The sequence below is a fragment of the Gorilla gorilla genome, chromosome 15, assembly GCF_029281585.2.
Source record: "Gorilla gorilla gorilla isolate KB3781 chromosome 15, NHGRI_mGorGor1-v2.1_pri, whole genome shotgun sequence".
In the NCBI taxonomy this organism is placed as follows: Eukaryota; Metazoa; Chordata; class Mammalia; order Primates; family Hominidae; genus Gorilla; species Gorilla gorilla.
The window spans coordinates 33490488-33503990 of record NC_073239.2 but is presented as its reverse complement, the minus strand read 5'-3'; the positions used below and the strand labels follow the sequence as shown (position 1 = coordinate 33503990).

General features: G+C 47.7%; 1 protein-coding gene across 4 annotated transcripts in view; it reads right to left on the bottom strand.

Moving 5' to 3' along the window:
• SLC7A8 (solute carrier family 7 member 8) overlaps nt 1-13503 on the bottom strand; it is a 58607-nt gene that overhangs the window by 17249 nt on the left and 27855 nt on the right. Inside the window, exons 1-2 of one of the 4 annotated variants that reach the window (XM_055362365.2) lie at nt 12593-12888; nt 523-648 (exon numbers count right to left, since the gene is read on the bottom strand). In XM_055362365.2, coding sequence (XP_055218340.2) covers nt 523-648; nt 12593-12785 — 319 coding nt within the window. In that variant the 5' untranslated portion in view covers nt 12786-12888. Of the gene's footprint in view, nt 1-522; nt 649-11693; nt 11885-12592; nt 12889-13503 lie in introns of those variants that run through there. The other 3 variants (XM_004054953.5, XM_063697791.1, XM_004054952.5) reach the window with 3 other exon arrangements.

Genomic DNA, 13503 nt, shown 5'->3' with positions numbered 1-13503 from the left:
AGTGGCACAATCATAGCTCACTATAGCCTCAAACTCCTGGGCTCAGGTGATCCTCCCACCTTAGCCTTCAGAGTAAGTGAGACCACAGCCATGCACCACCATGCCCCATTAATTTTTAAATTTTTTTGTAGAGATGGGATCTCACTGTGCTGTTCAGGCTAGTCTCAAACTCCTGGGCTCAAGTGATCCTCCTGCCTCATCCTTCCTAAGTGCTGGGATTACAGGTGTGAGCCACCACACTCGGCCGATACGTGGGGTCTTTACCTAGCTGTGCTACAGCCTTGAGGTAAGCATGGGAGAGGTGACCTTTGCAGCCTAAAGGGAGCATTCCCTACTCCCAGCCACCTCGGGAAAAATGGTTTCTCCTTCCCTTTTGTCAAGAAAGGGACGAAGAAGAGAAGTCACTCAAGGCTAGAACTGGGGAAATCTCAGGGTGTGCATACTTCCAAAGCTGGGCTGAGAGGGTGTGTACATGCAAGGGGAGGAAAGCTGGGCAGCACCTGTTTTTCCTGTGATACTCACCTTTGCATATCTGTACAATCCCCATGATGATAATCAGGGCCAAGGCCAAGAGCTTCCCAGCTGTGAAGATGTCTTGAACCCGGGTGGCCCACCGCACACTGGAACAGTTGACCCATGTGAGGAGCACTGAAATGAAAGACCCCCAAACAGACCTTCAGGAGCTGTATCTGGCTGCATGATGCCCAAGGCACACAAGCAGAAGTGCTCCCTCATCCTGATGATGAGATTGTAGTAGGTGAGCCAGACATCCAGCAAGCTCAACCCCAGGGACCAGAGACTTTGGCTAGGGTAATGGGTTACAAATGGGGATTATATGTCCCAAATTAGAGCTTGGGCCCAGCATGCCCTGCTGAGGGCTGGAAGCCAGAAGTAGGCATGGAAGTGTAGGCACTGGCTTTGGGGGTAAAATCACATCTGATCAGGGCACAAGTATGGGCTTTGTCTTCAAGTTATTATTTGTGCAAGAGAAGCTGTGAGCAGCTGGTGGGATTCAGGAAGCCACCTTCCTGAGCCTGATTTTGGGGTAACAGAGGCTTAGGGGAATCTTATGTTACTTAGGTTTATTGAGATATAATCTACATCTTACTAAAAGTCACCTTTTTAAAGTGTACAGTTTGATGAGATTTGACAAATGCATTTAATGGCTTAATCACTTCAACACTTCATATATAGAACATTCCCAACACTCTAAAAAGTTTCCTTTTGCATCATGCTCCTTTGTAGTCAGTTAGGCAAATCTTCTCCCCCTACCTCTACAACCATTACTTTGACTTCTGTCCCTATAGCTTTGTCTTTTTCAAAATGTCACATAAATGGAATCATATAATATGTGGTCTTCTGTGTTTGGCTTCTTTCACTTCACATAATGCTTTCGAGATCTACTCATGTTGTTGCATATATTACAATTTGTTCCTTTCTATTGCCAAATAGCATTCTATGATATAAAGGTATCTGTTTGTTTTTCCATAGACATTTGGGTTGCTCACAGTGTTGGACTATTATGAATAGAGTTGTGATAAATACTTGTGTAGATGTCTTTTTTCCTTTTGTGGATTGTAGAGATCTTTGAGTGGGGTTTTCATTGCTCTTGAGTAAATCCCCAGGAATGAGATCCTGGGCCATAGAGTAAATGTGTTTAACTTTATAAGAAACTGCCAAACTGTCTTCCACAGTGGCTGTCTCATTTTGCATTCCTACTCTCATGTCAGAGTTCCTGTTGCTCTGTATCTTTCCCAGCATTTGGTATTGTCAGTTTAAACACAAATTTTTTTTTTTTTTTTTGGCTAATAGGCATGTAGTTGTATTTCTTTATGGTTTTGATTTGCATTTCCCTAATGGCTAATGATATTGAGCAACTCTTCATGTGCTTATTTACCATCCATTTACAAATCTTCTTTGGTGGCATGGGGAGTTGTAACTCTCTACAAAAAATTTTAAAAATAAGCTGGGTGGTGTGGTTGCTCTGACTTCACTTGAATGGCTGATCAAGTTTTATCAATACCGTATTCTTATATGGTACTTCTACTTTCCAAGTATTTCCCAACCTTACTTGATGCTGAGAACATTTGGTTAGGGTAGGATGGTCCTGACATTAACCGTCTGTAACCTTCCTTTGTGCACTGTCTCCACCTGGCAAACCCCTTCTCCTCTTTCAAGATCCAGCTTAAATGTCACCTGTTCTGTGAATCTCTATAATTCAGCATGTTATTTATTCCTAACAACATGCCTGCAAGGGAAGATATATCAGCTGTGTTTTGTAGACGAGGAACAAAGTTTGTTCCTTCTCTCTAGAACAATCCCAGACCACTTTGTTTATATCTAATGTTGGGATGTATTTCTTTTTTCTTTTTCTTTTTTTTTTTTTTTTTTCTGAGACGGAGTCTCACTCTATCGCCCAGGCTGGAGTGCAGTGGCGCGATCTCGGCTCACTGCAAGCTCTGCCTCCTGGGTTCACGCCATTCTCCTGCCTCAGCTGGGACTACAGGCGCCCGCCACCACACCCAGCTAATTTTTTGTATTTTTAGTAAAGACAGGGTTTCACCGTGTTAGCCAGAATGGTCTCGATCTCCTGATCTCGTGATCCTCAGCCTCCCAAAGTGCTGGGATTACAGGCAGGAGCCACCGCCCGGCCGGGATGTATTTCTTTGTATTAAAATGACCTGCTTCTGGCCGGGCATGGTGGCTCACGCTTGTAATCCCAGCACTTTGGGAGGTCAAGGTGGGCAGATCATGAGGTCAGGAGTTCGAGACCAGCCTGGCTAACACAGTGAAACCCGTCTCTACCAAAAATACAAAAATTAGCTGGGTGTGGTGGTGGGCGCCTGTAATCCCAGCTACTCGGGAGGCTGAGGCAGGAAAATCACTTGTACCCGGGAGGCGGAGGTTGCAGTGAGCTGAGATTGTGCCACTGTTCTCCAGCGTGGGTGACAGAGCTAGACCACATCTCAAAAAAAAAAAAAAAAAAAAATTTTTTTTTTTTTAAGACACCAAGGGCAAGTAAATGTTTTCATGTTTTTAAAGGGCAAGTAAATGTTTTCATGTTTTTAAATCTCAGGACTTATCATTGGCGCCTGCAAATAGTAGATGCTCAGCAAGTATTTAATAAATGAATTTTAAAATATCACAATTCATTAGCCTTCCAATATCATCTCAGTCTACACATTCCACAATGCACATCAACCTCTTCTGCTCCCCGGGAACCCCATCAAAAGGAGACACAATCCCTAGTTGGCTTCATGTTGCCAAAGGGCAACAGGAAACTTGACTTCAAGAGCAGAAGCTCCTGACTCCTCATGGAAGAGCTATTATCCAAGATGATGTCATACAAGGAGAAGCAAAACATGTTGTCAGAGGAAGGATTTTAAGTGCCCGAGCAGGGAGAACACTTTGTAAATACTCAAATGTTCCAGATGGACTGACATCCCGATAAATACACATTTGGTTTGTCTTACTCAATTCAATAAGGATTTCAGGATCATGTGCCTGGTGACAAGCCAACCTAAGTCACTCTAAACAACTGGGTCTGTGATCTCAGCTTCTTCCCTAGGCCCCAAGGCATGCAAGGTACAAGGCTGGGCCCCTTCACCCAGGAATTCAGGCAGACACAGCAGTAACTCAAGGATAAAGGAGATTGATAAAAGGAAGGAAGGAAGATTAGGAAACAAACCCCATAAGCCTCAGGGATAGGTAAGGATTACACAACAAGGAACTGGATCTTGATCTCAGGGAAGAAAATCCTTCTCCAAGGGGAGGAGAGGGGAGGGCGAGGAAATGACAGAAAGTGCTTGAGGAACATAAGGGCAGAGCAGGACAACTCAAAGAAATCCCTCCTCCCCCAAGCAGACCACCTCCCTGTGTGCTGGGAAAGAAAACATGAAATCATCTCTTTACAAGATGGACCTTACTAAGTCACAGAAAGACACCTTCAAACTATCAGCTCTGTGGTCTTCCTGGGGTAACAGAGATAGGGATGCTTTGTAAAATAACCTATCTGTGGCTATCTTCTGTCTTGCCTAATCTTATCTCCATCACTTCCCAAGAACTCAGCCCTTGACTAATATTTAACCTTTCACCTTCACAGTAATCTTTCAGAAACAAAAAGAAATTCTGAGAATGAGGTGGGGATAGGCAGGCTGCCTGTGACACCTAATCTCTTTGGAACAATGGCTGCAGGCCCCAGATCTGGCCCTTCACCCTGCAGTTGGGTGATCATACCATGTGGCTGAGGGGAAAGAGGGTATCAGTCTCCTGGTACCACAAGACAGCTTCCCTCACAGCAGGCTGAAACCTGAGCCTCCACCCAGAGAGGAAAGGTCAGTGGGTGCTCGCCAAGCTCCTGCCCCGGTCAGGAGCCCTGCTGCTGGCTAGCTACTGCTTGGCACTTGTCTGTTGCTGACGATGATATTCTAGAACCCTCTCTTCTCGGCTAGACCCTGAATTCCGCATTCCTGAGACACAGTGACCTCAGGGAAGCCACATGTAGATGAGGATCATTGGCCATAGCAGCTTTGAAATGTGAGGGGCTTTTTATCCATCCATCCATCCATCCATCATAGATCCATTCACCCATCCACCCATCTAGCCATCCATCATCCATGCATCCATCCACCCACCCATCTATCCATCTATCATCCATCCATCCAACCATCCATCATCTATCCATCCATCCGTCTATCCATCCACCCATCTACTCATCCGTCATTCATGCAGGGCCTACATGTACTAGGCATTCTAGCTGGTGGGGAGGTTATTGATAAGACACAAGTCCCTGCCTTTAGGAAGTTGGCAGTATAACAGGGACGATGGGTGAAGTAAGAGATGCCCACAAAACAACGAGGTGATGGCAAAGCTATTCACGGAAGCTAGTGGGCATCTATGAGGAACCCCTAATTCAGCCCAGGGGAATCAGAGATGCCTTCTATAGGAGGAGGAGACCCTGGCAACATGGAGAAATTTATAATCCTGGTCCAACTGGACAAAATAAAAAGTCATAAGACTGGTTCTTGTCCATTGCAACCTAGTTGCGGGAGTGGTTACTGCTTCTTTAGAGGCCCTCATGGAATTCCAGGCTTGTATGTATTTTTTGGGCATTTCCTCCCCTCTTTCTTTCTTGCTTCCTGGGTAAAAAATAAGATGAAAGACTATTAAGAAGACAAGAGTTCAAGAAGATGCTGAAGTCAGGGGCTGGTTACTTAATCCACCCAGTTTGAAGAACTCAACATCAAGGTGACAGAAGAGATACAAATAATGAGTCAGGCAGGAGGAGGAAAACTCAGATTCTAGCAACCTGGAACACTGCCCAGAGTCCAGGGCCTCCCAGCTGCCAAGCAGGAGAGATGGGCTCAATGCTTTCTGCAGGACTGGCACAGGGATTCAGAGTCCTTGCTGCAGACCTGGAACTGGCTTGCTCACTGTGGAGGGCTGGGCTCCCTGCAGAGAAGGTGCCCTCAGCCCCATCCCAGCTCTGATCCCAGACTTTGATCTCCAGGAATTACAGAAGTCTCTCCTTCACTTCCTCCCCTTGGCAATGACAGCAGATCTCTTTGGGATGGGGGCAGCTGAAGGCAGAATTATGGCCATCCAAGATATCAACGTTCTAATCCCTGAGATTTGTGACTATGTTATTTTAAATGACAAAAGGAACTTTGCAAATGTGATTAAGTTAAGGATTTTTTTTTTGGAGACAGAGTTTCGCTCTTGTTGCCCAGGCTGGAGTGCAATGGCGCAGTCTCAGCTCACTGCAACCTCTGCCTCCCATGTTAAAATGATTCTCCTGCCTCAGCCTCCCAAGTAGCTGGGATTACAGGTGTCCGCCACCACACCTGGCTAATTTTTGTATTTTTAGTAGAGACGAGTTTCACCATGTTGGCCAGGCTGGTCTCGAACTCCTGAGCTCAGGTGATCCACCCACCTCGGCCTCCCAAAGTGCTGGGATTACAGGCCTGAGCCACCGCGCCCAGCCAAGTTAAGGATCTTGAGATGGGGAGATTATCCTGGATTATCCAGAGGGACCAGTGTTGTCACAGGAGTCCTTTCAAGAGGGAGGCAAGAAGGTCAGAGTTACAAAAAGACATGTGATCATGGAAACATCAGACAGAGAGAAAGAGAGACTTGAAGATGCTACACGGCTGGCTTTGAAGATGAAAGATGGGGCCATGAGCCAAAGAATGCAGGAGGTCCCTAGAAGCTAGAAAAGGCAAGGAATTCTCCCCAGAGCCTCCTGAAGAAATTCAGGCCTGCTGACGCTAGAGTTTAGGACTTCTGACTTTCAGGACTAAGATAGTACATTTGCATAGTTTTAAACCACTAAGTTTGTGGTTACTTGTAACAGTAGCAATAGGAAATGGATACCAGACAGACATTATGCAGAAAGACCAAACAGCAGGGACATACCCTTAAAGAGAAAAGCTTTTAAACAGCAGCCAGGCAACACACACCAGGAGCCCAAAAGAGTGTCTGTCCACAGGCCTTGCGGGACACCAGATGGAGGGAAGGGATGGCACTCTCTAGAAGAGGGTAGTGAAGGTGAGGTCACTAGTGTGTTCACCTGGTTAGCAAAGTTCCACACCACATAGCCGCTTCGCACTTCTTCCAGCTTCCCAACCCTAGTTGGGATCCCACAGCTACAGTGTTCCTATTTCCTCTTCCTCCATTTGGTAATTCAATACAGTAGCAAACAGCCTTGCCTTGTAACTCTAGCAGTGTTTTTCCTCTTTCCTTTTAGAGAAATCCAGGGCAAAAGATACAATATCCCTCCTTCATCTAATCCAGGTTCTCCCCCAGTCTCCCCTGTATTCCTTACAACTTCAGGCCCACCCACACAACCCAGATACGCAAACACTGGCCCAAGAATCACAAACTTCTTGCAAGGCGAGTGGAGTGCCAGGATGTTCACAGACATGAATCCTTTATTTTCTGCCCCCATGATTTTGTTGGTCTCCTTATTTCACTGGCCAGAAGCCACAATCAAAAGCCATAAAAGAAGTCAAGATAGAAAGCCACGAGATTATTATCCCAAGAGTCCCGAGTCTGAGTACACTCTTCACATCAGAGGGGACAGAGTGGCCCCGTGTACTGTCCCGTGGTAGACAACACCAAAAACACCTTGGAAGAGCTTGTCCTGTATCCTTCCGGGCTCAGTCAACCCATTTTTAACCCTAAATCAATATACAGTCATGTGCTACATAATGACATTTTGGGCAACAACAGACTATTTATACCTTGGTGGTCCCATAAGATTATAAGACCATGTTTTTACTGTATCTTTTCTCTGTTTAGATATGTTTAATGCACAAATACAACTGCCTACAGTGCTCAGTACAGTAACATGCTGTACAGGTTTGTAGACTAGCAGCAACAGGTTACACCATGTAGCCTAGGTGTGTAGTAGACTATGCCATCTAGTTTCATGTCAGTACACTCTATGATGTTTGCATAATGACTAAATCATCTAAGGATACATTTCTCAGAATGTATCCCCATCATTAAGCAATGCATGACAGTATTATAGATTATAGGTAAAAGAGACAATTTAAAATTAATTTCTTTAGTGCCTTTTGAAATAGAACACCAATGAATCATTAGCATAAACAAATAAATCTTCATTTAGAAGGTTTTAAGGATGGGTTGGGGAGTCGTGGAGCTGGTTTTAAGTCCCTGCAATCGTCCAGAGCTGAGGCTGTGATCTTATCACTCTTCCCCTCAACTCTACCTAGTAGCACCTGGTAAGTGAAGGATGATGTGGGTTTCTGGAGTCTTTTTCGGGCGTGGAACAAGTGAGCAGAGCTCAGAGGAGCTTGTGTAAGGTGTGAAGTGGTAAGAATGGGGAGGAGGATCACCAGCAGCATGAAGGGAAGGAGGCAGAGTCGGCTCTCTCAGAGGGACCTGGCAGGTCTGAATCTGAGAATCACAGAACTTTTGAACTTGAGGAACTCAGTGGCCATGGTGCCCTTCCCAGCTTAGTCACGTACTCTCAGTTAACCTCTCTGAGCCTCCCTTTTCTCCATGTAAAACCTATGGTCCATTTGAATCATGTGACGATACTCTGTATCCTGTGTATTGTTGCATAAAATGTTAAATGATTATTTTTATTGTTCATCTTAAGAAACTGTAGACTAAGAAAGTCAAAAAGAGCATGTAATTTGCTCAGGATCATGCTGACACTCACAGGGAAAGCAGAGTGGTGGGGAATGGGAATGGTTTGAAGGATTTTAGAGACCATATCATGCATCAGACCACATTGTACATCGTGCCCCTGACCCTTCTCAATTTCTAATCTGTTTCATCTTTTTCTCTGGAGGATGCTCCTTCACAAATGACCTTCTCTGGGGTCCTTCAACCTAGCTTTCTGGAAGTTGGGAGTGGGTCACAGGTACAGGCTGTGGGGCTGGGGAGCACAGGCTAACGCACTGGACCAGAAGCCCAGATGGTCAAACATATTCCCGTGCCTCAGTTTCCACTAGTGAAGAAAATACCACCAGGTCTTATAAGTCACGTGCCTCTGTCTGCTAGGGAAGAACACCCTGCAGAAAGCTGAAGAGCTGCGCGGTTGCTGCCCGTGCTGCCCCACTCCTCAGGCCCCGCGGAGACTGTCCACAGCCAGCGGTGCATACGCAGCCATAAACAATCCCCTGGTGGCCGGTGTGGCCTTGAGGTCCTGTCTGGCACACAGTAGGTGCTAAAGCTTCCTGAATGGAAACGACAGATAGATACATCTACACAGAAAATTCAAGGAGGGTGCACATAGAAGCCACCGTGCTGGTCTAGGGAGTAAATATCAGGTTTAATATGTCATAGGATGGCCCATGAAGCAAGGCCAGCAAGTGCCCCGGATGCCAGACAGAGTTGTGGGGAGAGGGTACATATTGTGGCTGTCTCTCCTTCCTCTAGGAAAGCTCACAAAGGACAGCCAGGCACAGTCACTCACACCTGTAATCCCAGTGACAGTAGAGGCTGAGGTGGGAGGATCAATTGAGGCCAGAAGTTCGAGGCCAGCCTGGGCAACACAGCAAGATCCTGTCTCTTAAAAAATAACAGAAAATTAGCCAGATGTGGTGGCACATGCCTGTAGTCCCAGCTACAAAGGAGGCTGGGGTGGGAGGATCACTTGAGCCCAGGAATTCAAGGCTGCAGTAAGCTGTGATTGTGCCATTGCATGCTGGCCTGGGTAACCCCGTCTCTTAAAAAAAAAAAAAGCAAAAAGCTTGCTGGGCACGGTGGCTCACACCTGTAATCCCAGCACTTTGGGAAGCTGAGGCGGACAGATCACTTGAGTTCAGGAGTTTAAGACCAGCTTGGCCAATATAGCAAAACCCTGTCTCTATTAAAAACACAAAAATTAGCATGCCTGTAATGCCAGCTACTCGGGAGGCTGAGAATCACTTGAACCTGGGAGGCAGAGGTTGCAGTGAGCCAAGATCATGCCACTGCACTCCAGCCTGGGTGACAGAGATTCCACCTCAAACAAAACAAAACAAAAGCAAAGAAAAAAAAAAAAGCTCACTAAGAGTACACGTTATTCCCAGAGAGAGACTACTTGATAACTGTTTTCTTTTTTTTGAGATGCGGTCTCATTCTGTCACCCAGGCTGGAATGCAGTGGCCTGATGTTGACAAACTACAATCTCTGCCTCCTGGGCTCAAGCAGTCCTCCCACCTCAGCCTCCTGAGTAGCTGGGACCACAGGCATGTGCCACCACGCCCAGCTAATTTTTTGTATTTTTGGTAGAGATGGGGTTTCACCATGTTGCCCAGGCTGGTCTTGAACTCCTGAGCTCTAGCAATCTGCCCACTTTGGCCTCTCAAAGTGCTGGGATTACAGGCATGAGCCACTAATGTTTTCTTTTTTTTGAGACAGGGTCTTACTCTGTCATCCAGGCTGGAGTGCAGTGGCATGATGATGGCTCACTGCAGTCTCAACCTCCCCAGACTCAGGTGATCCTCCCACCTCAGCCTCCTGAGTAGCTGAGGTGTGTGCCACCAGGCCCAGCTAATTTTTGTATTTTTTGTAGAGATGGGTTACGCCAGGTTGCCCAGGCTGGTCTCTAGAACTCCTGGGCTCCAGTGAGCCACCTGCCTTGGCCTCCCAAAGTGCTGCGATTACAGGCGTGAGCCCCCACACCCGGTGATGACTGTTTTCAGGTGCTCCCTTGCTTTGGATACAGGACTCTGGCTTCTCATTGAGCTGGGCCAGCAGGGGGTCATTTTGTGCCTTCCTCAGGGAGCCAATGAACATTCCCACATGGATCCCTGAACCAATCTCATTTCTTCTACTAAGCCAGCTGCCACTCGATGAGCCACACTATTCTGGTCTGACAGGGTAAAGGTTGGGATAGGGCCACCTGGATATGGGGCTGGATTGGTTGTTATAAGGACAGTGCTAAGAAGAATGAACCAGTTGGGACTCTCCTTGTAGTCAACTCTTGGCCCTAGAGGTAAATATTTGAAGCCTGCGCCCTACCACCCAAGGCTTGTGTCCAGCCTCTTGGGTGATCAGAAGGCAGGAATGACCTTAGAGACCCAGAACCTCATTTTATTTTTCTTTTACAGATGGGAGTCTCATTCTGTCGCCCAGGCTGAAGTGCAGTGGCATGATCATAGCTCATTGCAGCTTCCCAGTCCTGGGCTCAAGCGATCTGCCTGACTCGGCTTCCCAAAGTGCTAGGATTACAGTTGTGAGCCACCACGGCGGCCCCAGAACCTCATTTTATATGTGAGTGAATTTAGACCCCAGCTAATTCGCAGCAAAGACCAGACTGGGACAGCCCAATTCCCAGTTGCTTGTTCTGCCTCTGCCCCCCTTCCTTCATTATACACACATCACTCTGCTTTCCCTTGGCCGCTCCCACATCATCTCTCCTCCTGCTTGGGTCAGTGGTACCCATGGTCACTACTGCCAGTGACACTTGGGACTCTGGGTCTGTCACCAAGACACTGGTTAGCCCCAGCCTGGACTGCTATCTGGGCAGCAGGAAGGAAGATGCCAATATGGCAAAAGGGGAAGACTTTGACAGTTATGCCTCAGAAACCAAGAAAGGTGCATCCATTGCTCCCAGGGCTTTAGAAAGTCATTTCCCACAGGGATCTCCACCTTGGGTCCCCTCCCACCAGCCCCCTTAATCAATGTCACAGTCATATGTTCCCTCCAAACTCCCGGAACTCCATTTGGATTTCTCGGTCTCGCTGGCTTGCACCTTTCTCAGGAGTGGACTGGACTGGCTTGGAAAGGCTTGGTTTTCCTTTAACATTTCCAGAACCAGGCCACTCCTCCTTGTCTGTTCAGATAAGTGAAAACAGGCAGTAGAAAGGGGGAAAAATGTCCAGACTTGCCAAAGTCCATAAAGACAGATGGTGAAGAAGAGAGGGAAAGAGCACAAGAAACCACAGGGCGGGAGAGAGCAAGGGGAGGACAATGCAGAGGAGTGGGAGAGAAAAAGGGCTTGAGAGGAGCAGAACAGAGAGAGGCCTGGACTGAAAACAGCAAGATGGAATGTACTAAGCAGACGGCTGCTGAAAAAGGAAGCAGTGACGCCACTTTGTAGAAATCAGAACGCCCTGTTCCTCTCCAAACCTGCAAAACAGGCACCTTTCTGGATGGAGCTCCCCAGCCCTCTGAAACGCCATAAATTTCACCTGGGTCATGGCCTGCCAGAAGGGTTGGCTTCTCAGCCTCACCTTTTGCTGGGGCGTGCACTTCTCTGCCTTCTGCCACGCTCTGGCCAGCTCCCACAGACTCCCTCCCCTCCAGCTGGAGCAAAAGGGGTGAGGCATGTCCCTCCCAGCAGCCCTCTGGGTCTGGGTGCCCAGGCTGGAGGTTGGAGCCGCAGGGCAGGGAAGCCTGGCTGGCCTGCGGGGGCGTGGGTGTGGCTACGCTCGGCTCTGTGATTGGCTGCACCGAGCTCCTTGGCCGCCTCCCCCGCTTGTGGAAGGAACTGAGCACGTGTTTCTAATTGTGGAAAAGCCGCTTCGGCTTGGCCTGTCCAACCGCAGGCGTTTCCAGATCTAGGAGGTAAGCAGTGCCGGCTGCCAAAAGGCGCTGATAGGCAAAGAAAACACGGAGGCCTGTTTGACCTCTAACGCACACAACCCAAGGCTCTGATAAGGTTCCAGTTCTGCCCACGCAGGCCACACGGAACAGTCTTTCCTCGTCAAAGACCCAGAGAGGCCTGGAGGTGTGGGGGAGTGGGCAGACAGGGATCCAGCTTCACAAAACCCTCCTAGAATCCTTCTCTATTCCCCGCCCACCCCCACCTCAAGACATTTTTTATAGCGGGAGAGGAGCCACATTATAAAGTCCTTCCGCACCTGGATTATTGTACAGGTAACATAACTTGTCTGATGAAGTTATACATATAACTTGACTGGTGAAAGACAAAAACGTTAAAAAAAAAAAACCCACAAAAAGCCACACAACAGCCAAAAAAAAAATCAAAGCAGCCCTTCCTCATAAACTGCGCTTTGATCCCAGCTTCTATAAAGTGCACAGTGGGGAGTGTGGTTTTGAAACAGATCTTGCCTATCGCACGATAGTAACATTTCCCCTTCTCCAGCCCTTTTCATCTCGAAGCACTTACAACGTTTTAGAAATCTCGGAACCCCCTCCAAAGGAGAGGAGGTGCTCTGAGCCTTCCGGAAGGGCCTCTCTCTTCCAAGGACACACCAGCAGAGGAGGAGGGTGCAGAGAAGCTGTGAGGGCTGTGAGTGCTCCTGGGGGCACACAGCTTTTACCAAACACTTCCAGCTAAGCTCCTGCCCATACTGCCCCATCCCCTCCCCTCCTCCCTTCCTGGCTCTCTCTTCCCCTTCCTTCTTATTCTGTTAGCTCCTGCGCCAGCTGCTGGAGCTGGGGTTTCTGCTGAATCACCACCCAGTATTTAGCTCAGCCAAGAGGCAGGAATACCCAGCTCAGCATTTTCCAAGAGCTGAGCAGTTCTCTCTTCAGCATGACCTAAACATGGCTCCTCAGCTGGCCTGGATCGGGGAGGAGCGAAAAACTGAAGACACCAAGAAATCCAGGGTGGCCTGCCATGCCACCCTGGGGAACCCTATTTTAATCCTACTCATTACTTTTTGAGCCCGGGCCTGAAAAATTGCTATCTCACACCCCAATTCTCAGGGCTGATGTCCCCCAGACATGGAGCAAGGTGGATGAGAATGGGTTCTGTTGAGTCTGCACTGAGCCCAGGAGGGCTAGCCTGACCCTCCATCATATTTCAGTCTTGGAATACAGGGTGTGGATCCTGTGAGGTTTAGTTGGTTCTTGGACCAGAAGGCTTGTAGGCTCTGTTGGTGTTCACTAAATTCTATAAACCTGGACCCAGGCTGCAAAATTCCCCCAAAACGGCTCAGTTATAACCCAATTCCAAGGGTAGCTTGTACTTAAACTTGCTAAACTCTTTTTTCTTTTCTTTTTTTTTTTTTTGAGATGGAGTTTCGCTCTTGTTGCCCAGGCTGGAGTGCAATGGCGCAATCTCAGCTCACCGCA